Genomic DNA, 25,000 nt, shown 5'->3' with positions numbered 1-25,000 from the left:
TTCTAGTAAAAGAACTCTATTCCTTGAGTTTTCTCTATCGAAAGATGTCTGGAACTGATTTTGAGAATTTTGCTGGTTAGAATTATCCTGGAATCGGTTCTGGGGGAAATTTGTTGTAGTTCTGGAAAACTGGAATTGGTTTCCTCTGTTCGTCTGAAAATCATTAGAAGAAAATGTGTCTTGTTGATTCTGTTGGAACTGACGATTCTGGAGTTGATTTTGGTTTCTGGAAGCAAACGAATTGAATCTGTTTTGTTGATCCCTTGGGAAAGATGTTGTTCCAGACTCAAACTGATTATTGTTCAGGAAGGATCTTGATGAGCCGAAGCTCCTGTCACCAGCGAAAGAGGTAGACTGGAAATTACTATTTTGATTCTGGAAGTTATCATTGTTAGAACTGGTGGAAGATCGTCGTTGCTGATCGAAGTTGTTGTTGTCAAAGGATGAACGACCAGCAAAAGATCCTCCTTGTTGGAAGAATCCAGGACCAGCAAGTTGGACAGCTGTGTTGAATTCGCGTCTCTAGTTGAACTGCTGTGCAGTAGCAAGAGCAACGGCAAAGACTGTTTCAAATTTTAAGGATGGGAAGAGAATTTAGTTAGGAAAATTAAGTAACAAAGAAATTTTCCTTTCATGTATATGTATATTTTTATCTGAACATATCCATCTACTAGTTAATTCTACATAGATTTAAAAGAAATAGAGCTAAACTTACAAAAAATACAGATCTTCATGACTGATGATTCGGCAAAGGCTGTACCTTTACTGGCCCTTTCAGTTTCTCCACTTCTATATATAGTGGCCATTTACTAAACAAATACAAGTGAAAATAGAAGAAAAGGAATGTTAAATGGTGTCCTTGAGAAACTGGATACTCTAACAGGTTCTTAGGGACCAAATTATTTTAATGTAAAGGATACGATTTCTAATATTTTTTATTTCATTAAAGTTTGTACGTTCTTTGTTACATTTGGACAGATATATTGATACATGACTTAACTTTAAATGATACTTTATGAATAATGAAAATACACAATACACATACACACAAACACACACACACACTCACACACACACACACACACACATATATATATATATATATATATATATATATATATATAATATATATATATACATACATGTAATTTACATTAATAGCGATGGTCTCGGTGGTATCGATGTCTTTCCTACAGGAATCTTCCCATTTTCTCAACTTCTTCAAGTTTACATGTGTAGGCCTCTCGTTAAATAAATTATGATTATGCCTTTTCTTCATATCTTATTCCCGGCAGCACTGTTTTTTTAAAGCATCTAATGTGTCCTTTCTATGACTAATCGCATCACTTTACCTTTAGAAAAAAAAAATATTAAACTACCATAGAGAAAATACGCACTATTGGAACAAAGCATGTCACTCTCTCCTTTCGAAATCTAACTCTAGACTTCTTACTCTTCATAATAAACATCTTAAAAATTATCCACAAAATCTGTCTATCATTTATATCATAATAGTTTTATAAGTCTACAGTATACAATACTACGCCATACAACTTTATAACTTTAATACATACTGTTTCATAGTTAACACTTGATCTACATATATTCTTTCTTGCCTAAACCAAGAATTCTACGCTGGCAGTCATTTTTCACTTGCATTGCTATCTCAATCAAGATACTACCATACACCATTCCAAGTAAAGTTATTCTCCTCCGTCACTTTAACCAAGTAACAATTATTACTCACACCCAGTTGTTCAGAGCCATACAAACTATGGTTAAGAACTTTCGGCTCAGTACTTTAAGATCTCATCTAAAATCCAATGAATTCCCGGTAACTTTTTTTTAACTTCTTGTATCCTCAAAAGTATTCCTAAACCTCCACTAATTTTCACTTTTCCACCTTCTACATGCAACATATCCTTAAATTACTGACTCCAATAGCTCATATATGACTGCATTCTCTTTATACAGAATGTCTCGGATTGCATCTTTTATTTAAAAAACCCATTTCTGTCTGAAGAATTTCTCCGTTCAAAGGTGTGTAATACATGACTACATACATACATATATATATATATATATATATATACATATATATATGTATATAATACATATATATATATATATATATATATATATATATATATATATACATATACATAAATATACAGCATATACATGTATGTACATGTAAATAGAAACTTACACTCGTATATATGATACAAACGCACACACAGACATATACATATATATATATATATATATATATATATATATATATATATATATATATATATATATGAATGTATGTATGTATAGGACAATATATATATATATATATATATATATATATATATATATATATATATATATAGAGAGAGAGAGAGAGAGAGAGAGAGAGAGAGAGAGAGAGAGAGAGAGAGAGAGAGAGAGAGAGAGAGATAGATAGATAGTTAGATATTTGTTTTTATATACATGCATATTTATGCACATAAATTTACACACACACACACACACACACACACATATATATATATATATATATATATATATATATATATATATATAGTATATATATATATATATATATATATATATATATATATATATATGTATATATATAAATATACATATATATATATATATATATATATATGTATATGTATATATATATATATATATATATATATATATATATATATATACATATATATCATCATCATTTATCATCCGTTACTAGTCCATTGCAGAATATATGTCAAACATTTGTGTCAGTTTATGGTCTTTCTATGCCAGTTCACACCTGCAAAATTTTTTTAGTTCGTCAATCCATCGTATTCTCTCACTTCCTCTGCTTCTTTTGCTATCTCTAGGGACCCAATCTGGTATTCTTAATACTTAGATATTATCTTCCCTTCTCAGTATATGTCCTGCCAATATTAAATGTTGTTAGAATATCCTCTACTTTAGTTTGTTCACCTATCCTTGTTTCTCTGTTTCGTTCTCCTAGTGTTATTTACATCATTAATTTTTCCATAGCTCTTTGAGTTGTAATAGCTAATGTTCTATATATGCATATTTGTTAGAAATAATCTCGAGAGGTGAGGATTATTAAGTGTCTTAAGAGCTTAAAATAATCAGAGTAGTATTCATTTTTTATATCAATATCATTATTATTATGAAATTGCTCAGTCACATCTATATTAATTATGTAAATTGAAGGTGATTTCTATTGAATCTGCTGTTACGCATACCGACCTAATGTAGTGTATGGCGCGGGAAAAATCTATCGCGATGTAGGATATCTAGAAGGTTCTGGAAGGAATAATCATGAATATGTGGAGGATAGAAAGGAAGTGATGTCATTTGATGAGTCTCGATTCCAAAATTATATTGTATCTTAGCATATAGGGGTTTCTTTTTCAAGGTGTTTTTTATCAAGTGAATAGGAATATTTTAAGTTACATCCTATGCAAGTATGTAAGCGCAAAGTTCTTTTATTACAAAGATCCTTATGAGAGCGTTTTGGGAACGAGGTTTTATGATGTATCACGTGTCACAGCCGTATAATACGTCCCCCCCCCCACAAAAGGGGGGGGGGGGGCGGTTTATGAAGGCAAGTTTTGTATTGCAGACTCTAACTTCTGGCAGTCAACGTCCTTCAGAATTCAACTTTCGACTACTGATATCTCTATACTATCGTACTGCCTTAGGGTTGTATATTTCTGATCTCGATAATTAACTTTATTGTGTTTGAATTGCTCAAGTGTTAATATATCTGTCTAAGCCTAGTAACAGTTTCTAGTTTGAATTGCTTATGGTTCCCATGTGTTAACATAATTGTCTAAGCCAAGTACCAATTTGGTTTTTGAATTGCTTTAGAGAAAAGAAGTGTTGAGAACTCACTATAATCAATGCTTCAACACTTGAACTACTTACTAAGCCCAAACCTTTGCGTAACTTGTTGTAAATGAAAATAAGTTCTGTAATAATCTGTTGATCGAAACTAATTGCATTATTTGGACCTATCCTATGCCTGTATCAGCTCATAGGTGCCTAATGTATTTCTTGGATACGATACTTTAGAGATTTCTCACGATTTAGCACAGGCGAGTGCGGATCGAGATATAAAGTAAATGATTATGTAATGTGTTCATATAAAACCTACTTGATACCTCTCTAGTTTTGCACCAATTGATATTTTTGTAAAAAAAAAAAAAAAAAAAAAAAAAAAAAAAAAAAAAAAAAAAAAAAAAAAAAAAAAAAAAAAAAAAAATTCATTTTCTCTTTATATATGTAATAGAATTATTTTTGTGCAAGAAATTCATATTGTTTTGTCTTTTGACTTATTTGTTTTCGTATGTCTGTTACCACCTCATTTCTGGTCATTATTACTCTTAAAACTATTCAAATTGTAGACCTAAATGAAATCCACATTGATTTTCTTTATTTTAAAACAACAAAATCTAACAATATATGTAAATACACACATGTATATATATATATATATATATATATATATATATATATATATATATATACACATATATATATACATATATATATACATATATATATATATATATATATATATATATATATATATATATACATAGTCTATGTGTTACATATCGGAATTCTAGATTTGCTTGCTTTGATCTATGAAATATAAATGGGACTGTTCTTACTAGTAAAGAGTCCCATATTTTTATTGATGCCCTCTATTAGACAAACAGGGGACGTCAGATACAACTGAATTGAAGCTTTGGATGTCTTTTGAATATCTAATCAGCACTGGACACCGTGTGTGTATTACTCTTCGATAGCCACTCGTGTTTTCAATATAAGAGCGGATCCTGATAAAAGGATGCCATGTAAACCGTAAATTTCTCTCTGTCATATACATCAACCACGACTTATACTAATCGATCAACAATTAGTATGTAATGCGCTGCTAATTCAAAAAGAGGTATACTGCAATTTTCGGGAATGCATCCATGTAATTTTCCCCTCCTGGTTCTAGGATTGAAGACACATAGTTTGATTGGTGATAGTTAAAAGCAAGTTCTATAGATTAGACCAGATCTATGTCTTGAGTAACTCTGGTAGAGCTTTGGCATCATCTGGCATCCACTCACTCACGCCCTTCAGAATACAGTGGCCAAAAGCATTAAGATCTTGGTAACCTTCATTCCTGTTTTCAATTGAAAAATACCTTTTTTTATTTTACTTTGGGTTCTCTCTCTGATTAATAGTGTTCTGCTAATAACACCAGCCGAGTATTATTCGTTTCCATGTATGATAAGCCTTTTTTATCACTTGTAATTCTTATTCCATTTGGAGATATTGAGCAACATCTTGGACCAGTGCGCCTTAGACTTTTCCAGTGTGCTTCCTTACATTGCAATGCTTGTGAACTGCATTGAAATATTCGAGACCTTATATTTACCTCCAGACAGTTTAATATTCTTTTGTGCTTAGGAACTATGGTTTCTCAAATGAAGCACTCATCTGAGCTCCTTATTCCAGATTTTAAGAAGACAATAATTTGAAAACGAGATGCCATTCCTAGGGGAAGGGTAATGGCGGTGTATATTATGACTGAGTATCCTGCTTCTCAAAAATTCTGCTTTGAATGTGTATGTCGTGAGATTCAGGTAATTAAAGTTTGTGGCATGCATGACAACTTTTATTCGTGTTCGATTTATTGGAATCCAGACTTGGATGATTCTTTGATTATCTTTTTACCATTATGGCTAAGATAGAAGATGATGATAGAGAGGTCTCATTTTTGCTTGTTGGCCATGGCTTAGGAGCTTTGGAGCTTACATCTCAAATAGGCTAGTACATATTAACTCCCCTGGTGTTATAACAAGTGAGGTTAGTTCTCCAGTAGCTACGTCTGATCATGCCTTGGTTTCATAAGTAATTAAGACTGAGCAGCTTTTCCCTAATGTGTCATACTCATATACGATATATATACTGTATAAAAAATCTCAAGAAGATTGGAAAGGCATTTTGAGTCAGCTTTTGCCTTTTAATTGGTCACAATTGTATAAAAGTGTTATACCTGTCGGTTTCTTGAATGAGAGTCTGGTCAACATGATTGATAGGTGTATCCCTCTTCATGTATTAAAATACCACTTGAAAGACAAACCTTGGCTCAGGTCTATAAGTTCTGGAAGGGTAACAGATCAGATTTGTTACTCATAGAATTGATTATTCGACTGGAAAGGAATACAATATGACCACAAAAGGAACGCTTTCATGTACATTAGTGGTGGGTTACCCTTAAATCTGCGCTCTTTGGTGTAGATAAAACAGTTCGTCCTTTATTTAAGTAAGGAGAAACTTCATCTCCCTCATTCCTGTTTTCCTGAAGCTAAACTAACTGGTTTAGATTTTTAGTTGCGTGAAATTAAAGCACTCTTCATGTACCTTGATGTCTCAGGAGATGCAGACCAAACTGTATTTTTCCTTTTTTTTAAATACTGCTGATTACTTAGCTCCGAAGTTGTCTTTTTTTTAGTAAGTTAGCATGAAGAGCCTATTTTTGCGTTTGTTGGAGAATTGGTAATGTTACTCCACTATGTAAATGTGTTTGTGGTAGCTCTAGCCCTGCATATTACTACCCAGTTTCCATAACTGCCATACTATCTAATGTTTTTCAGCATCTTTTGGCAAAATGCCTAAATAGGTATGCTGAAGGTAATAAACTATTCCCTAGCTTACAATTTGGCTTTCACAAAGGCCTTGGAGCATGTGATGCCCTTCTCACAATTTCCAAATGCTGTATAGAGATCCCTAGATAGTGGTCAGGAAGTTCGTATGATTGACCTTGATTTTAGAGCAGCCTTTGAATGTGTTAATCATGCGGCTCTTGTTTTCAAACTTAGACATTTGGCAGTAGATGTGTCTTTTCTTAACATCCGTAATGAATTTCTAAGTAATAGAATACAAAGAGTTGTTGTTGAAGGGAAGCATATAAGTATAATAATGTGTTATCTAGTGTTCCTCAGGGTAGTGTTCTTGGCCCTTTACTTTCCATACTATATGCAGATGATATGGCCGTTGACCTACAAAACTAGTTCGTTGCAAATGCACAGGATGCTACTCTTTAACTCATTTACATCTCCTAAATGTAGATCTGGGGATGCTGAATCCCTTAATAGAGATCAAGTTAAAATAAGTGCATGGTGCAAATTACGTGATATGAAGTTGAACCCTAACAAAATTTACGGTATGAGTGCAAGTAGGTAGAGGACAGTGAATTCTCAACCCCATATTTTTGCATTGATAATGTTTCTTTAACTACATATAATTATTTTGAAATTTTCGGTATGATTCTTGATTGTATATCTACTTTTGAGAAACACATTTGATTTGTTTCTTCTTCAATTATACAAAAAAAGTCACAGCGAGAAAGTCTTATAAGATTTTTGGTGATCAATCTATTCAGAAGAAATTTTTTAATTCTTTTATTTTGCGATGTTTCGAGTATTATTCTTATATCCGGTCATCAGCTGCCGATTTTTATCTTAATTTGCTGGACAAAACCTTGCAGTCTCATAATTATCTCATTCCTGATATTGATATTAATATGTGGCACTGTCGTTCAGTTAGTTGTTTATTCCTGTTACATGAGATTTTTGATAATTCTGACCATCCTTTGCCTTCAGAACTTCCCAGACTGTACGTAGTACTAGGTATGCAATTAGTTCTAGAAACCTTGCTTTCTCCATCATAAGACTCAATACTATACAGTATTACGTTTCATCACAGCTGTGATCAGATTGTGGAATGATCTTCACAATCGTGCTGTGGAATCAGTGAAACCTCAGAAACTCAAACTTGGAGTAAATGTTTTCATGTTGAACATGATGACGTGAGTCTCTCTTCATAGTTTATATATGACATATAATTCAACGTTGCTACTGAATTGAATATACTTTGTATCCTTTATTCATTACTTTTGTATAGTTTATTTGTTTCTTTATTTTCTTTCCTCACTGAGTTATTTTTCCATGTTGGAGCCCTTGGTATTTTAGTATCATACTTTTCCAAATATGTTTGTAGCTCTGCTATTTATAATAATAATAATAATGATAATAATAATAATAATAATAATAATAATAATAATAATAATAATAAAAGATATTTTACCCGTAAAGAAACATGTCCCTTGTGGTAGACGATCAACTTGGCTAAGCACATCCTTTACACACTTTATGGTTCTTTGTTGTTCACGTAAATTGTCAACACTTCTTTTTCCATTTCACAGATTTTAAAAGTAAAGTATCTTTCTCTTTGGGCATCTTGAAGCTGATAGAGAAGATGTTATATTTTATCATTATTGCAATTACTTTCGAATTACTTTCCATTTACGAATCAGTATCCTTCTAAACAATTTATTTCCCGTTTCGCTTTTCCAGTCTTGAATTTCGGACAAAAGAATTGGTATCATCTGTGAAATAATAATAATTTCTTGGTAGAGCCTTTCCGGATTTCAATGAAGATTTAAAGGGTAGAAATACGAACGCAACACTCAGCAGCATTAAATTAACTCTACCTTGGACATAATTCTATCGATTTCTGTTGGATTTCTTTGTCTTTTGGGAACCGATAAAAACAGATAATCTTTTTATTTACTAAAATATTAAATATGATGGAGACCATTACACATATTTCAATGAGTCAGTATTCTGACTAAAATTTAACAACTTATTAAAGATGATCTTTATTCAGTAATTACAATTTACACCATTCCTTCATCTTTTGGAGAGAGAGAGAGAGAGAGAGAGAGAGAGAGAGAGAGAGAGAGAGAGAGAGAGATGGGTACGTTCAATAATAAAAACAACCCCTTCATCAAAACGATCCAAATCACTCTTTATAGGAAGTAAGAAAAGATGGAACGAAGGGTTAAAGTCAAGATTCAATAGACTAATTATAGACGAGTGATAACTATGGCGGAATTGTTATCATCATCCTCATCTCTTCAAAATCAAAGAATCATAAGATTGTAAAATGTGAAACAACAGAAAACTGAAGAAATTATTTTGAAATTCAGAATATTTCTTTCAAATTAGCTGTTAATTTTCACAATGTGCAAAGAGCCATGCACAAAATAAAAAGACAAACATCATATAAAGGAACATTACTGGTACCATTCTTGCCTTAAATGTTAAAATAAACAATTTGGGGAATTAATTCACTAATTTTACATTTCATAACAAATCAGTTTTGCACAATTTTGTTGCAAGATTTTATTCTAAATGAGAAATAATTTGGCAAATCTTTGTAAAAGGAAGAGTATGAAAACACTTGTTTTATGTAGGCTTTTATTTTAGATATATTTTAAATATTACATGCGACGGTAATTTTTTATTGTTAGTTAGATTTTTCAGGTAAATGACGTAATCCATTCATCTTCACAAAAGAATAAATCCCAGTTATTTAGGCATTTAGAAAGACCTTTCTTCTGGGCGCCCAAATTGTTCGTTTCTGAAGTAGAAGTTGTCAGCCTCCTGGCAAGGGGTTGCGTCGTACTCCTTCTTACAGGTCAACTCGTTCTGGTCGAAGACGGTGCCTTCGCCACACATGAAGCTTCAGAAGAAAAGAAAGAAAAAACATCAAGTTCTATGAAGCAACCTAAATTTTTCTAAAAAAAAAAAAAAAAAAAAAGCTTGTATGAGACAATAAAGAAATATTTCGGGTAAAGATTTTCCGATGTATCAAGAAGAAATTTCCTTTCCAAAAATATGCAATATGGGTCATACTGAAAACAATCGTATTTCCAAAGACAAAGGTTGATTTGGAAATATGATAGCTAACACAGATTTACTACCTTTCTTTAGGTTAGCTTTACTAGGATTGAATTGCTTATGATGATATGTTATGCTTTGGGTTACATTAGATATGTTCAAGTTACGATAAAAATAACATAGAAAAGGAAAAAGGGTAAAAATAATTATCATTATGATGTAATATAATCTATATACCAAAGGTATCTGTCTTATAGGATCATCTAATAATTTCATTTACAGCATTAGTATTATTTTGTTGGATGGGATTAGTATCATATGAAGGCTCTTACCTATACTGATAGGTCTGAACTTCTCCGTCAGAGAAAATATAAGGATTGCAGATATGGAAGACACGGCAGAAGTTTTCTTGGTCAGCATAATAGCCATAAGGTCTCTCCACACAGCTGAAAGAAGTGGAGATGCCTCCAAGTAGGGCACTGGCTCCAGAGGGAAGGTTTAAGGGTTCGAAAACACCGTTAAATTCTTCATTAAAGTCACTGGAAGATGAACCTGATCGCACCTGAGCAACGGACTGAGACCGACTTCCACTTGAGAATCAGTTGTTGTCATTGGAACGGAAGTTGCTTTCAAAATTTCTCTGGTTCAGATTTGACTGCTGGAATTGGTTACCTGTGCTCTGCTGGTTTCTGTTACCCTGGAAAGAAAATCCCGAAGATTGCTGACCAGATGGGCTCTGGAATCTGGTAGATGGAGTTAGTTGAATATTGTCAAGCAATGCAATTCTGTTCCTAGAGTTTTCTCTGTCGAAAGATGTCTGGAACTGGTTTTCAGAATTTTGCTGGTTCTGTTGGAAATTATTTACGTTGGAAGGAGACTGGAGCTGGCTTCCTCTGTTCTGCTGGAAGGCATTTGAAGTGAAGGTATTTTGTTGATTTTGTTGAGACTCAGGGTTTTTGAACTGATTTTGATTCCTGTTCTGTTGATCTATCTGGAAAGTTCTTGATCCAGACAGAAACTGGTTGTTGTTCTGGATAGGTTGAGATGAATCAAGATTCCTGTCACTAACAAATGAGGAAGACTGGAAATTACTGTTTTGATTCTGGAAGTTGTCATTGTTAGAACTGGTGAAAGATCGTCGCTGCTGATCAAAGTTGTTGTTATCAAAGGATGAACGACCAGCAAAAGATCCTCCTTGTTGGAAGAATCCTGGACCAGCAAGTCGGACAGCTGTATTGAATTCACGTCTCTGGTTGAACTGCTGTGCTGTTGCAACAGCAACAGCAAGCACTGGAATAAAGAAAAATAATGGTGGCACTTACGAATTATGAAACAAACATGTTTTATAAATGTATATATACAGGCAAATATATCATCATAAATATATACTGTATATCTGTAAAATATTTACATGTAAATATACAGTATATAAAATATATGTAAAAGGTTAACAACAAAAAAATTAGCAAACTTCATTTAAAACCCATTGTACCATTGTTAACCTAAGAACTGAATTATACGCCTGTGAGTTGGATGACTAGGGCAATACCTACCAGGTTTAGTAAAGGGATGGGGTTTCAATCCCCTCAGTAAAGAGAAAAGGGTAAAGAGGTCACTTTTGGTTGCACAGCACCTGAGTTGACTTAACCTTCTGGTAAAAGACTATCTCCTGTAAATCAAATCTTGTTATTGGAAGTAGTCTTCCCCAGCACAAGGACATCCACAAATATACATGCTAAGTATTCCAGTATTGATAGTGAAGTCAAAAGAAAAGACAGGAATGTCTGAAGAGAATATTTAGATAAAAAATCAGATGAGGCCGATAAAACTCTGAATTCAGGGAGTGGCTGTGGTGTAACAATTGTTCAAAGAATTAATAATGGAATCTCTACTGGGGCAAAGTAGAAGATTCATATACCCATCAAAGAGAGATGAATTTGTTATAACAACAGAAAATGAAGAAAGGCAACGTTAGATTGATCACTTTAGTGAGGTCATGAATAGGAGATTTGGAGGGAAGAATTTGATTGATATACCTGAAGCTGGGGAAGACCTTGATGTGCGCATGAAGGAATTCAGTGTGTTTGAAGTTGAAGCTATCATTAAAAGACTCAAAAGATGGAAAGCCCCTGAATACGATAGAATAAATGCTGAAATGATATTGGCCGAAAATGAAGTGACCCCCAGAATGCTTACAAGATTATTTTGTAGAATGTGACGTGAAGAGGCAAAACCTGATGAATGGGAGCTAGGAGTGTTGATGAAAATACAAAAAAAAAAAAAAAAAAAAAAAAAAAAAAAAAAAAATCTGACTGATTTCAATAATTACTGAGGCATTACACTTACGTCAGTTGTCATGAAAATATATAATATGATCATTCTAAAGAGACTAGACAAGAAAAAGATTAATGAAAAGCTGAGAGATGAACAAGCAGGATTTAGGAAAGGTGGAAGTTGTATTGACCAAATTTTCATTTTACATGTGGTTCAGCAATATAGAGAATATAGAAATCCTCCTTAAATGGCATTTGTGGACTATGAAAAAGCCTTTGATAGTGTGCACCGCCCAATTTTGTGGAACATCCTGCGTTATTATGGATTTACATGTATATTTGATTAAATCTGTTCGCAGGCATAGCAAATGCAAAGTTAGTGTTATTGGAGTCCTATCAAATGAATTTCCAGTCACCAAGGGAGTACTTTAAGGGATTGTGTTGTCACCTATGTTGTTTATCCTCCTCATTGATTTTGTAATGCATAGAACAGTTAGGGATGGTGAAGGATTGGACTTGATTGGTAACAGGAAATTAGCTGACCTTGAGTATGCTGATGACACTGCCCTCATTCGCAGAACACCACATGACTTGCAAAGCTTGCTTACCAGAATGCATGAAATATTACAGGAGGTTGGGCTTAAGATCAATAGAAGAAAGACAGAAATGATGAGAACGGAATATCAAGGGAATATGAAATATCATTGGAAGAAGAAAAGATTAATGAGGTGGAGACATTTTAACATTTAGGAGCTTCGATCTCTAATACAGGATCTTTAGAATTTGAGTTTAGTGAAAGATTGAAAAAAGCAAATAAGACAATAGCTAGGTTAGATAAAATTTGGAAATCAAATCGACTGAAATTACATTTAAGAATCAGGCTATATATCAGTTTAGTGAGATCGGTGTTACTATATGGAACCGAGTTATGGTATGACTATGAAAAATTATCCAACAGATTTTGTAAATTTGAGAACAAAGCCATCATAAGTGTATTGGGAGTTGAAAGGCAGGACAGGATTAGAAATGGAACTATAAAATAGATAACTCGAGTGCCATATGTGGATGAGATCATGGTGAGGTGTAGGTGGATAGGGTTTGGGAATGCTCTTCGCACTCCCCAAGAGAGATTAGTTCACCAAACGTTCAGCTGGGCTCCTCAAGGCACTAGGAGAGTTGGAAGATCCAGGCCTACATGTCTGAGGACTATGAAGAATGAAGTAGGATTTGGAGGATGAAAAGCATTGATTTAAAAGCTCAAGATAAAGACGATTGGTGAAATCTAATCTAAGCCCTTTGCGTCAATAAGCATAGGTGGAGATAATGATGATGATGATAAAATTAAGTTACAACTGGTTTTAACTAAGCAAATTATTCGCTTTCAGCTTCTATCCAAACCCAAGTTTTCCTGCTAGTGAGGCATGCCTTCAATTAAATGTATAATTATTTATGTACATATATATATATATATATATATATATATATATATATATATATATATATATACTTATATATAAATATATATACATATATATATATATATATATATATATATATATATATATATATTTATATATAAGTATATATATATATATATATATATATATATATTTATATATATAATATATATATATATATATATATATATGTATATGTGTATATATATATATATATATATATATACGGTATATATATATATAAATATATATATATATATATATATATATATATATATATGTACAGTATATACCTATATATATATATATATATATATATATATATATATATATATATATATATATATAAATTTCTACTTCATATTGGGACTGAAGCCTAATCTCTTTAAATGAAAAGCAAAGTCAACATCAATCATTTGAAGAGACTAGGTTTCGGTCCCAGTATGAGGTATAAATTATCTTATATTCTAAGACGATGTTGTGTTGATTTTTATCCTTATATGTATGACCATCTGTCATTAACGTTCGGGACTCTTAGAAATAAATATTTATCACGATGGCATTTAATATCGAATTCTATTTTTGGGAATCTATATCCAGTGAAAATTAATTTATGATAAATGCTTCTAGCTGGGAAAGGACTCAAACCTATCCCTCTGAGTCGAAACAATGTCAGCAATGATTCCTACCAACCGAGCCATCGAAGGTGGTAAGAGTCACTGCTGGCATTGTTTCGACTCGGAGGCATAGGTTCGAATTTTTGCCAGCTAAAAGCATTTATCATAAATTAATTTTCAGCGAATATGTATTCCCAAAGGAAGAATTCGATATCAAATGCCAGTGTGGTTGATGATTACACACACACACACACAAACACACACACAGATATATATATATATATATATATATATATATATATATATATATATATATATATATATAGATAGATAGATAGATAGATATATATATATATATATATATATATATATATATACGACATGTGAATATATGTACATGCATACACACAATATATATATATATATATATATATATATATATATATATATATATATATATATATATTTCTAGATATTGTGTGGAATTTAGACATTCTCTGAAATACAATACATGCATGTTAATATTTGTAAATATTTGCTTTGATATATATCCACTAATACATAAGAATAAAACCGTAAAACTTTGCAATGAAATCAGTCACTCCATAAACTGAATCCAACTCACTAAAAAATGCGACCTTCATTTTCGATGTGCAATCCGGAGGGAGACGCCAGATGGAATGAATGCAAGTCCTCTGTCCTCAGGTTTTATACTCGCAAAGAGCCAAGTGATTCGGCAGGTATGTCACGAGAAACAGGTCTCCGTCCTTCGATTGAAAAGGATACTTTGCTCGTCATGTACCGGAGAAAGAGACGTGTGTTGTTATATATAGGATGCATCCAGTCTTTGTAGAGGGCGTCCATTCTTGTTTTCATGAGAATTGGGTGTCGTTCCGGTGCTGGGGTGAATGGGGAGAATTGGGGTGGGAAGGGAGGGGGTGACGATGAATTTGGTTCAAGGATTTCCATTCTAATTGACAATAAAGAATTGTATCATATTTTCTGAAATCATTAATTACTTCACTCCACATGCAAAATGTAAATTACTTCGAATTGGAAGTTTAAATGTGATATAGTAGATAGTTTTGATGTCAGGTTCACTTTAATACGTTCGACCTTTATATTTTGAGCATTTCTTTTATTAAAATACTATTCATTAAAAGCCTGTCAGAATACAGTTATATCCTGATGGCTCGTGATCTCTCGATCACCAGCCCATATGCAACGCTTTCTTTGCTAATCACATGAGTTTTTTTATTTTTACTTAGAGAAACAGAAATGAATATAGCAGTGAATGGTGACGTTAAAATAAATTTCCTCGTCGATATTTTAATTAAACAAATGTCTGCAATCGTTAACTGGTGGTCAATTTATTGTATCGGAACCTCTGTTAAGTTCAAACAAATATTCTAGAATGAGATCGCTCGGTGCTCATTATTATATTGTCAATTTGATGAGGCAAGTTCCATCAGATAAAATCAGGGTATTTATATAACATCCTTGGACGTAGTAATATTCATTTAATGACAAAGTAATTAGCTGAAGGAAAATTGACGAAGCTAATTCATTTCTGACGACTCGCTCCTTATCTGTGTTCTCACGACATTTTTCACTTCCAAGTTTTGCATTCAAGACACCTATCTCTTTAAGAACTGGAGAGCACATGATTCTTTAATTATGTTGCAATGCACTCAAGAAAATACCTTCAAGACATTGATTACATTTATTGAAAATATTTCTACAATGTAATGTCAATAAGCATCTGTCCCTCAGGAGTTTACATAATGTTTTTTTTTTCTTTCTTTTTATTTGTTAAGGATGTAAGATAACTTCAATATAGCCAAATCTGATAAAGACATAAATCAGTATTCCTGATAAGTATAAGCTACATACTCATATATTAGTAAATCATAGATTTTTAGTAAAGGATGTGGTGCCTTGAAATATATTTATGAGAGAATTAGGGATCTGATCGACGTAGAGAATAAATGTATTAGACTAATCCCTCATGGCTTTGCCTATACCATCCCTCAAGGGGTCAAGAGCATTACATTCAGGTGAAAAAGATTTCCAAGTGATTGAAAAACACCAACTGCGATAAATATATTCAAAATTTGAAGTTCACAAAAAAAAAAAAATAAATAAAACTCTAGCAGTTCCTTTGAAAGAATAGCTTTCAAAATGAAAAATTTGTTTGTTCCACTTAACACTGAGCCCAGAAAATACAAAAAGGCACTATTGTTGCACTTTGCAGGCGACGAAATTTTCGAAATATATGAAACGCTCCTCCAGCTACTCGACCCCACGTATGCTATCGCAAACCCACCAATAGAGCCATCAGAATATATTATAATAGAGGCCATGAGGAAAACAACAGAGGAATTTCAGAATCCAAATAAACTTTCGTACTTGGAGTCTGACAGAATGTAGCTAAAATCATCCGAGATTCCACTTTTCCCATACATAAAAACCATTACTAATGTGTATCAAAGATAAAGTCTAGCCGAATACAGAGTTCACAAAAAACTATATGTGGTCACATGAGGCAAGTTCCATCAGATAAAATCAGGGTATTTATATAACATCCTTGGACGTAGTAATATTCGTTCAATGACAAAGTAATTGGCTGAAGGAAAATTGACAGAGCTAATTCATTTCTGATGACTCGCTCCTTATCTGTGTTCTCACGACATTTTTCACTTCCAAGTTTTGCATTCAAGACACCTATCTCTTTAAGAACTGGAGAGCACATGATTCTTTAATTATGTTGCAATGCACTCAAGAAAATACCTTCAAGACATTGATTACATTTATTGAAAATATTTCTACAATGTAATGTCAATAAGCATCTGTCCCTCAGGAGTTTACATAATGTTTTTTTTTTCTTTCTTTTTATTTGTTAAGGATGTAAGATAACTTCAATATAGCCAAATCTGATAAAGACATAAATCAGTATTCCTGATAAGTATAAGCTACATACTCATATATTAGTAAATCATAGATTTTTAGTAAAGGATGTGGTGCCTTGAAATATATTTATGAGAGAATTAGGGATCTGATCGACGTAGAGAATAAATGTATTAGACGATGAATTTGGTTCAAGGATTTCCATTCTAATTGACAATAAAGAATTGTATCATATTTTCTGAAATCATTAATAGTTGACTTCACATGCAAAATGTAAATTACTTCGAATTGGAAGTTTAAATGTGATGTAGTAGATAGTTTTGATGTCAGGTTCACTTTAATACGTTCGACCTTTATATTTTGAGCATTTCTTTTATTAAAATACTATTCATTAAATGCCTGTCAGAATACAGTTATATCCTGATGGCTCGTGATCTCTCGATCACCAGCCCATATGCAACGCTTTCTTTGCTAATCACATGAGTTTTTTTATTTTTACTTAGAGAAACAGAAATGAATATAGCAGTGAATGGTGACGTTAAAATAAATTTCCTCGTCGATATTTTAATTAAACAAATGTCTGCAATCGTTAACTGGTGGTCAATTTATTGTATCGGAACCTCTGTTAAGTTCAAACAAATTTTCTAGAATGAGATCGCTCGGTGCTCATTATTATATTATCAATTTGATGAGGCAAGTTCCATCAGATAAAATCAGGGTATTTATATAACATCCTTGGACGTAGTAATATTCGTTCAATGACAAAGTAATTGGCTGAAGGAAAATTGACAGAGCTAATTCATTTCTGATGACTCGCTCCTTATCTGTGTTCTCACGACATTTTTCACTTCCAAGTTTTGCATTCAAGACACCTATCTCTTTAAGAACTGGAGAGCACATGATTCTTTAATTATGTTGCAATGCACTCAAGAAAATACCTTCAAGACATTGATTACATTTATTGAAAATATTTCTACAATGTAATGTCAATAAGCATCTGTCCCTCAGGAGTTTACATAATGTTTTTTTTTTCTTTCTTTTTATTTGTTAAGGATGTAAGATAACTTCAATATAGCCAAATCTGATAAAGACATAAATCAGTATTCCTGATAAGTATAAGCTACATACTCATATATTAGTAAATCATAGATTTTTAGTAAAGGATGTGGTGCCTTGAAATATATTTATGAGAGAATTAGGGATCTGATCGACGTAGAGAATAAATGTATTAGACTAATCCCTCATGGCTTTGCCTATACCATCCCTCAAGGGGTCAAGAGCATTACATTCAGGTGAAAAAGATTTCCAAGTGATTGAAAAACACCAACTGCGATAAATATATTCAAAATTTGAAGTTCACAAAAAAAAAAATAAATAAAACTCTAGCAGTTCCTTTGAAAGAATAGCTTTCAAAATGAAAAATTTGTTTGTTCCACTTAACACTGAGCCCAGAAAATACAAAAAGGCACTATTGTTGCACTTTGCAGGCGACGAAATTTTCGAAATATATGAAACGCTCCTCCAGCTACTCGACCCCACGTATGCTATCGCAAACCCACCAATAGAGCCATCAGAATATATTATAATAGAGGCCATGAGGAAAACAACAGAGGAATTTCAGAATCCAAATAAACTTTCGTACTTGGAGTCTGACAGAATGTAGCTAAAATCATCCGAGATTCCACTTTTCCCATACATAAAAACCATTACTAATGTGTATCAAAGATAAAGTCTAGCCGAATACAGAGTTCACAAAAAACTATATGTGGTCACATGAATGTTTAAATGAGACTGGATGGACGTTCGCTATCTAAACACAAAACTCCTCTTAGATTAGGCGTCAAGAAATCAGGTATTTCCGTTCAACTTAGTAACCAATAGCATCGCACCCGTTGGGTTGAGTTATCATCGATTCTTAAATATGTTTGTCCAAACAAGAGGAAGATTCTGGAGCCAGCCGTTAAGAATCAAACAAAATGCATAAACTTATTCGATGGGATTTGAAAAAGCAGACATTAAGGACATCAACCTCAAAAGCAGCATATATTCAAGAATATATGAACAAAAAAAAGGATAACTGGAAGAAACTGGATACGGATCATGTTTTTCTAACAGACTATATCCCCTTGACCTAAATCTGATTAATATCAAATTATTATCATTTCCAATTTACGTATATATTACTCTTCTGGTAATTTTTGTTTAGGAAACATATTATATATATATATATATATATATATATATATATATATATATATATATGTATATATATATATATATATATATATATATATATATATATATATATATACTTATATGTATATATATATATATATATATATATATATATATATATATATATACATATATATATACATATATATGTATATATAATATATACATATATATATATATATATATATATATATATATATATATATATATATATTCAGATAAGCCATATATTTTTGATACATTAATGTCTGGATTCTCTTAACGACCTTAGGACCAGAGTCCCAGGCGAAATCACACAAAGACAAGAGCTTGTGACCGGCCTGGAGTCGAACCCTGGTCCGGCGAACTTGTAGAGACTGTGACTACCACTTGGTAGTCACTGTCTCTACAAGTTTGCCGGTGTGACGGTCTGAACGATCCCCCGGTCTCAGAATTCTCCTTGATAATCTGCGCGAACATTTTGTAAACTTCCGGCCAGTCTGAAATGTCCCCATCCATGCTTCTTCAACATGTGCCATTCGACAACTTGTCGCCGGGTGTTATTGCTCGCGATGGACGCCTCAGAAACACGAATACAGCGAATTACAGAGTTCAGAAACAAATGCGAACGTATTGTAACTTATTTATCAACAGAAAAGCATGTATCAGGATTGAACAAGAGCCAACAGAGGACTGTTAGGGCTCAGTCATTAAGCCACATTTGGGATAGTGAAAGTGAGTGTCATTATTTTAATACGCTGTATATAATTCTTGACTTATTATTTCGATTTTCATATTACCACAGTAATAATTATGAAGTACAAAGCACGAGATAACTTCCATCTATAATGCCAAAAGATATCGTTTGTGATTCATTTAGATATTAAACTCTACAGTGTAATCCATTATTGTAATAGTAAAATAACTATTGATTTCTAGGATCCGATTTTTCTACACATTATTTTGACTTCAAATGACTTAGGAACAAACATTTCGAAGAGTGAATTAGTAGCAAATTTCTAATGTATATCAATCAGACACCAAATCTTTCCACACATGTCATTATTGTTGCTGATATGATCGCTTTAATAATAATTATGATTCATTTGAATCACCTCTTTTTTAAATTTTCTAGTCACAAATGTGTTAGGATTAATTTGTATTTATCTAAATATAAATGTCTATATATATATATATATATATATATATATATATATACATATATATACATACATACATACATGCATACTGGATACGCATCATTTTATATGTACATACGATGTTGTAGTTTTTTTGTGGTAACTGTGTTCAAATCTAGAAAAGAATATTAGAAACAAGAAAGTACAAGTCACTATTTAGAATGCTGAGATTGCTGAGACCAAAGCCGTCCATGATAAGTTATTCAGTTTAACACTTAAGCTGTCAAGTGATCGATTGTGGATTAAACCTAAAGCTACCAAAACAAAGCTCCAGTCGATGATTTCCCCTTGAAACATATATTACTTTAAGAAAGAAAACACACACGTACATATATGTGTAAATCTTTTTTATCACCTTTTCTTTAAATTTGTGGTATAATAAAACTGATACGCGTAAAGGCGCAATCTTAGAGTAAATGGTTTCATAAATAGCGATCCAGTTACACAAATATTGAAATAACGTATGTTAACTCCCTCTATGTAGAAGAAGGGGAACTATGAGACCAGGGGATTTCCCAGTACGCGTCTGCTACGTACCCAAAATTCCCCTGTTAGCCGCGCATGTGCAATAATATCAAGGAGAATTATGAGACCGGGGGATCGTTCAGACCGTCACACCAGACCAGGGTTCGACTCCCGGCCGGTCACAAGCTCTTGTCTATGTGTGATTTCGCCTGGGGCTCTGATCCAGAGGTCGTTCAGAAAATCCAAACATTAATATATCAAAAATATATGGCTTATTTGAATATGAAAAACGTTTATATGTGCAAAATTTATCATATATATATATATATATATATATATATATATATATATATATATGTATATATATGTATATGTATATATATACATAAATATATATATATATATATATATATAAATATATATATATATATATATATATATATATATATATATATATATATATATAAATATATATATATATACAAACCTGATCAACACTAAATTAGTTATTACCCATTCATGTATATATTACTTTAAAAAATTCCCTCCCTCATTTTCCTCGAGATTTAGAGGTTTGTTTAATTTTATTTAGGAAATATATATATATATATATATATATATATATATATATATATATATATATATATATATATATGTGTGTGTGTGTGTGTGTGTGTATGTATAAGTATATATATATATATATATATATATATATATATATATATATATATATATATGTATATATATATATACAGTATATATATATATATATATATATGTATGTATATCATCATCATTACTTGCTAAGCTATAAATCTAGTTGGAAAAGAAGGACGCTATAAGCCCAAGGGCCCTAACAGGGAAAATTGCTCAGTGAGGAAAGGAAAAAAACTTGAAGAGAAGTTTGAGAGCAATGACATCATTATAATAAATCTTTCAAATATAAACTATAAAAACTGCTAAAATAACAAGAGGAAGAGATATAAGGTAGAACATTGTCCCCGAGTGTACCCTCAAACAAGTAAACTTTACCCCAGAATAGTGGAAGACCATGGTACAGGGGGTATGGTGCTACACAAGACTAGAGAACAATGGTTTACATTTAGAGTGTCCTTCCCCTAGAAGAGTTGCTTGGCATAGCTATACAGTCTTTTCTACCCTTGCCAAGAGGAAAGTAGCCACTGAACAATGATAGTGCAGTAGTTAACTTCTTGAGCGAAGAAGAACTGTTTGTTAATCTCAATGTTGCTAGGTGTAAGAGGACAGAGGAGAATGTGGAAAGAATAGGCCAGACTATTTGATGCATGTATAGGCAAAGGAAAATAAGCCGTAACCACAGAGAGGGATCCAATGTAATACTGTCTCGTCAAAAGACCTAATAACTCTCTAGCGGTAATATCTAAAAGGGTGGCTGGTGCCCTTGGCCAACCTACAACCTACTAAATCTATATAAAAAGATTTACACAATATCCCATGTGCTTTTGAAAATTTGCAAAGAACCTAGTGATAGGATGTTATCTTTTTTTTATTTCGGGGACAAAGGGTGGGCAAAGCTAGCTGTGCGTGATAGTTGCCCAGGAAACACAGGATTTGTCTCCCTGTTGCGTGAGTAAGCGTTTGAGAGAGCAAAACTTAGTAACTCTGATGCCCTAGCCCAGACCTTGGTCCTGGAACATTCTGGATGTAGCTAAGTCTCTTATAAAGGTGACCCTTAGGGTTGCATAGATAGATAGTGATTTCCAGCCTTAAGACCGCCATCTTCCCCTCTCTCTCACTCTCGCATGCAGCTCAGTGTATTGTTTTCAAAGTGTTCAGTGACATATCAAAGATTTGGTGTGACGAGCCTTTGTAATCATAGTGAGTACATATAAAATTCTCTTAGAGTTTTTGTAAACACCCCTGTAGTAAAGTGATAGGTTCTAGTATTTTGTTCTGGTTATCTATTTTCATTAAGTGTCAGACTTGAGTATTGTATTCAGATTTAATTTCAAGTGAAACAAGTGATCGTATAATTTTCATAAGTGTTATTTCTTTTTCTTAGTCTAACGTTTATTCAGATATAATAGTTCAGATCGAAATATATTTGTCTTGATCTAAGTTTTGTTCAGACTTAATATATCGACTAATTTATTTTGTTTTTATATAAATTCTTTCAAAGTGTAGAAATTTATATGAAATATATTTATTTTTGTAGAGTGTTATTCCAATCACCATTGTTTAAAATAGTATTCGATTGTATCCTGTTAGATAAACATATTAAGTAATACTTTTGAATAATTCTTAAGATTAATTACCCAGTTTTGTTTGAGTGTACTTAAGAGACCTTTGGATATTCAGTGTTTTATATATTGCTGTCTGGGAGTTATTTAACTGTCTCAGAGTTCATGGATTAATATTTTCAAGTGTAACAGACTTAATATAAAAGTATGCAGGTGAGTTTGGAATTCTAGATGTTGATTAGCTGGCCAGCCGTAATTTATATATTTTATTATATGTGTGGTTCCCAGACGAGAGCCATAGTATAATATATTTTTGGTGCCCAGACCCGGGAGCCATCATATATATATATATATATATATATATATATATATATATATATATATATATATATATATATATACATATATATATATATATATACATACGTGTGTGTGTGTATGTGTGTACTGTATATATATATATATATATATATATATATATATATGTGTGTGTGTGTGTGTGTATACTGTGCATATATAGTGTATATATATACATACATGTATCTGTATATAATATATATATATATATATATATATATATATATATATATATATATATATGCGTGTGTGAGTCTACTGTATATATACAGTATTTGTGTATATATATATATATATATATATATATATATATATATATATAAATATATTTATATGTATATTTATATATATCTATATATATGTATGTATATATATACATATATATATATATATATATATATATATATATATACATTTACATATATATATACTTATATAAATATATAAGTATATATATATATATATATATATATATATATATATAGTAAAGGAGAGAGCGAGATAGTATCGCCAAAATGCAAATAATAGAATCTTTAAAAGAAATAATATCTCATTGTATATCATCCGTTTCATTAACCTAATGACTAAACTTCCTTGGCTGAAACATAATACTTTTTCCAAGCCATTAAATCTCAGAAAAACATTCAGAATTAATTTGGCATCCAACTGAAGTTGGTTATCTATCACTTCAAACTATTTGTTTCATAAAGAACATTTTGTTTTCTGCTATGATACGGCACATTTCAGAATCTGATGATTTATTAATTTTTTCTCCAATTAAAACTATACCACAAAGATCATATTTACTGGATAATGAATATTCATTTTATGCATAATTGATTTTCATTTCTGCTGTAGTTACCATATCTTAAAACATATAGGAAAGGAGAAGAAAAGTCTCTTGGTTTCTGATACACTATAATTACATCATTAAATTACATTGGTACTGATGTTGATATATCTGTCGTGAAAGCAGTCACTCTATTATCAAATAATTGGAAACCTCCATATGATTTCTGCTTTTGTTGGAGTATTTACAGTTCATCTGATACTGAACTTAAACCGCTTGTTAGAAAGCCTTGTCTTCTGGGCGCCCAAATTGTTCGTTTCTGAAGTAGAAGTTGTCAGCCTCCTGGCAAGGGGTTGCGTCGTACTCCTCCTTACAAGTCAACTCGTTCTGGTCGAAGACGGTGCCTTCGCCACACATGAAGCTTCGTCGGGGAAAGAAAGAAGCAACAAGATGATATATTTTCAGGCGAAAATATGCATAAAAATATTACAAAAACGCGCAAAGTTATCATGACCTTACATAAAATTATTAATCACCTTGCAATCAGGTTTTTATTCCCACATTGGGTATGTTATAACAATTGAATAGGTTGTTTCCACGAGTATAAATTACGATTACAAATAAACTTTGTGACATTCAATTTAGGTGGTTTTTGTTTTTCAGTGATAATTTAAATACTTTGAAGTAATTATGATAGTTTCTTACTAAATTGAAAGATTTGTTTCCTACTATTTCAAG

General features: G+C 32.0%; 1 protein-coding gene and 2 pseudogenes across 1 annotated transcript in view; all 3 read right to left on the bottom strand.

Moving 5' to 3' along the window:
* The window catches only part of LOC137643058 (dr1-associated corepressor homolog), a 7,279-nt pseudogene extending 1,172 nt beyond the window's left edge, over window positions 1-6,107 (bottom strand).
* Window positions 6,108-9,318: 3,211 nt separating this feature from the next.
* Window positions 9,319-14,909, bottom strand: LOC137642579 (probable serine/threonine-protein kinase clkA; annotated as a pseudogene).
* Window positions 14,910-24,389: 9,480 nt separating this feature from the next.
* LOC137642122 (dr1-associated corepressor homolog) overlaps window positions 24,390-25,000 on the bottom strand; it is a 1,955-nt gene continuing 1,344 nt past the window's right edge. Inside the window, exon 3 of the mRNA XM_068374672.1 lies at window positions 24,390-24,683. Coding sequence (XP_068230773.1) covers window positions 24,542-24,683 — 142 coding nt within the window. The 3' untranslated portion in view covers window positions 24,390-24,541. The remainder of the gene's footprint in view (window positions 24,684-25,000) is intronic.

The sequence above is a fragment of the Palaemon carinicauda genome, chromosome 6 (assembly GCF_036898095.1).
Source record: "Palaemon carinicauda isolate YSFRI2023 chromosome 6, ASM3689809v2, whole genome shotgun sequence".
Classification (NCBI taxonomy): domain Eukaryota; kingdom Metazoa; phylum Arthropoda; class Malacostraca; order Decapoda; family Palaemonidae; genus Palaemon; species Palaemon carinicauda.
This window is presented reverse-complemented; position numbering and strand designations above follow the sequence as displayed.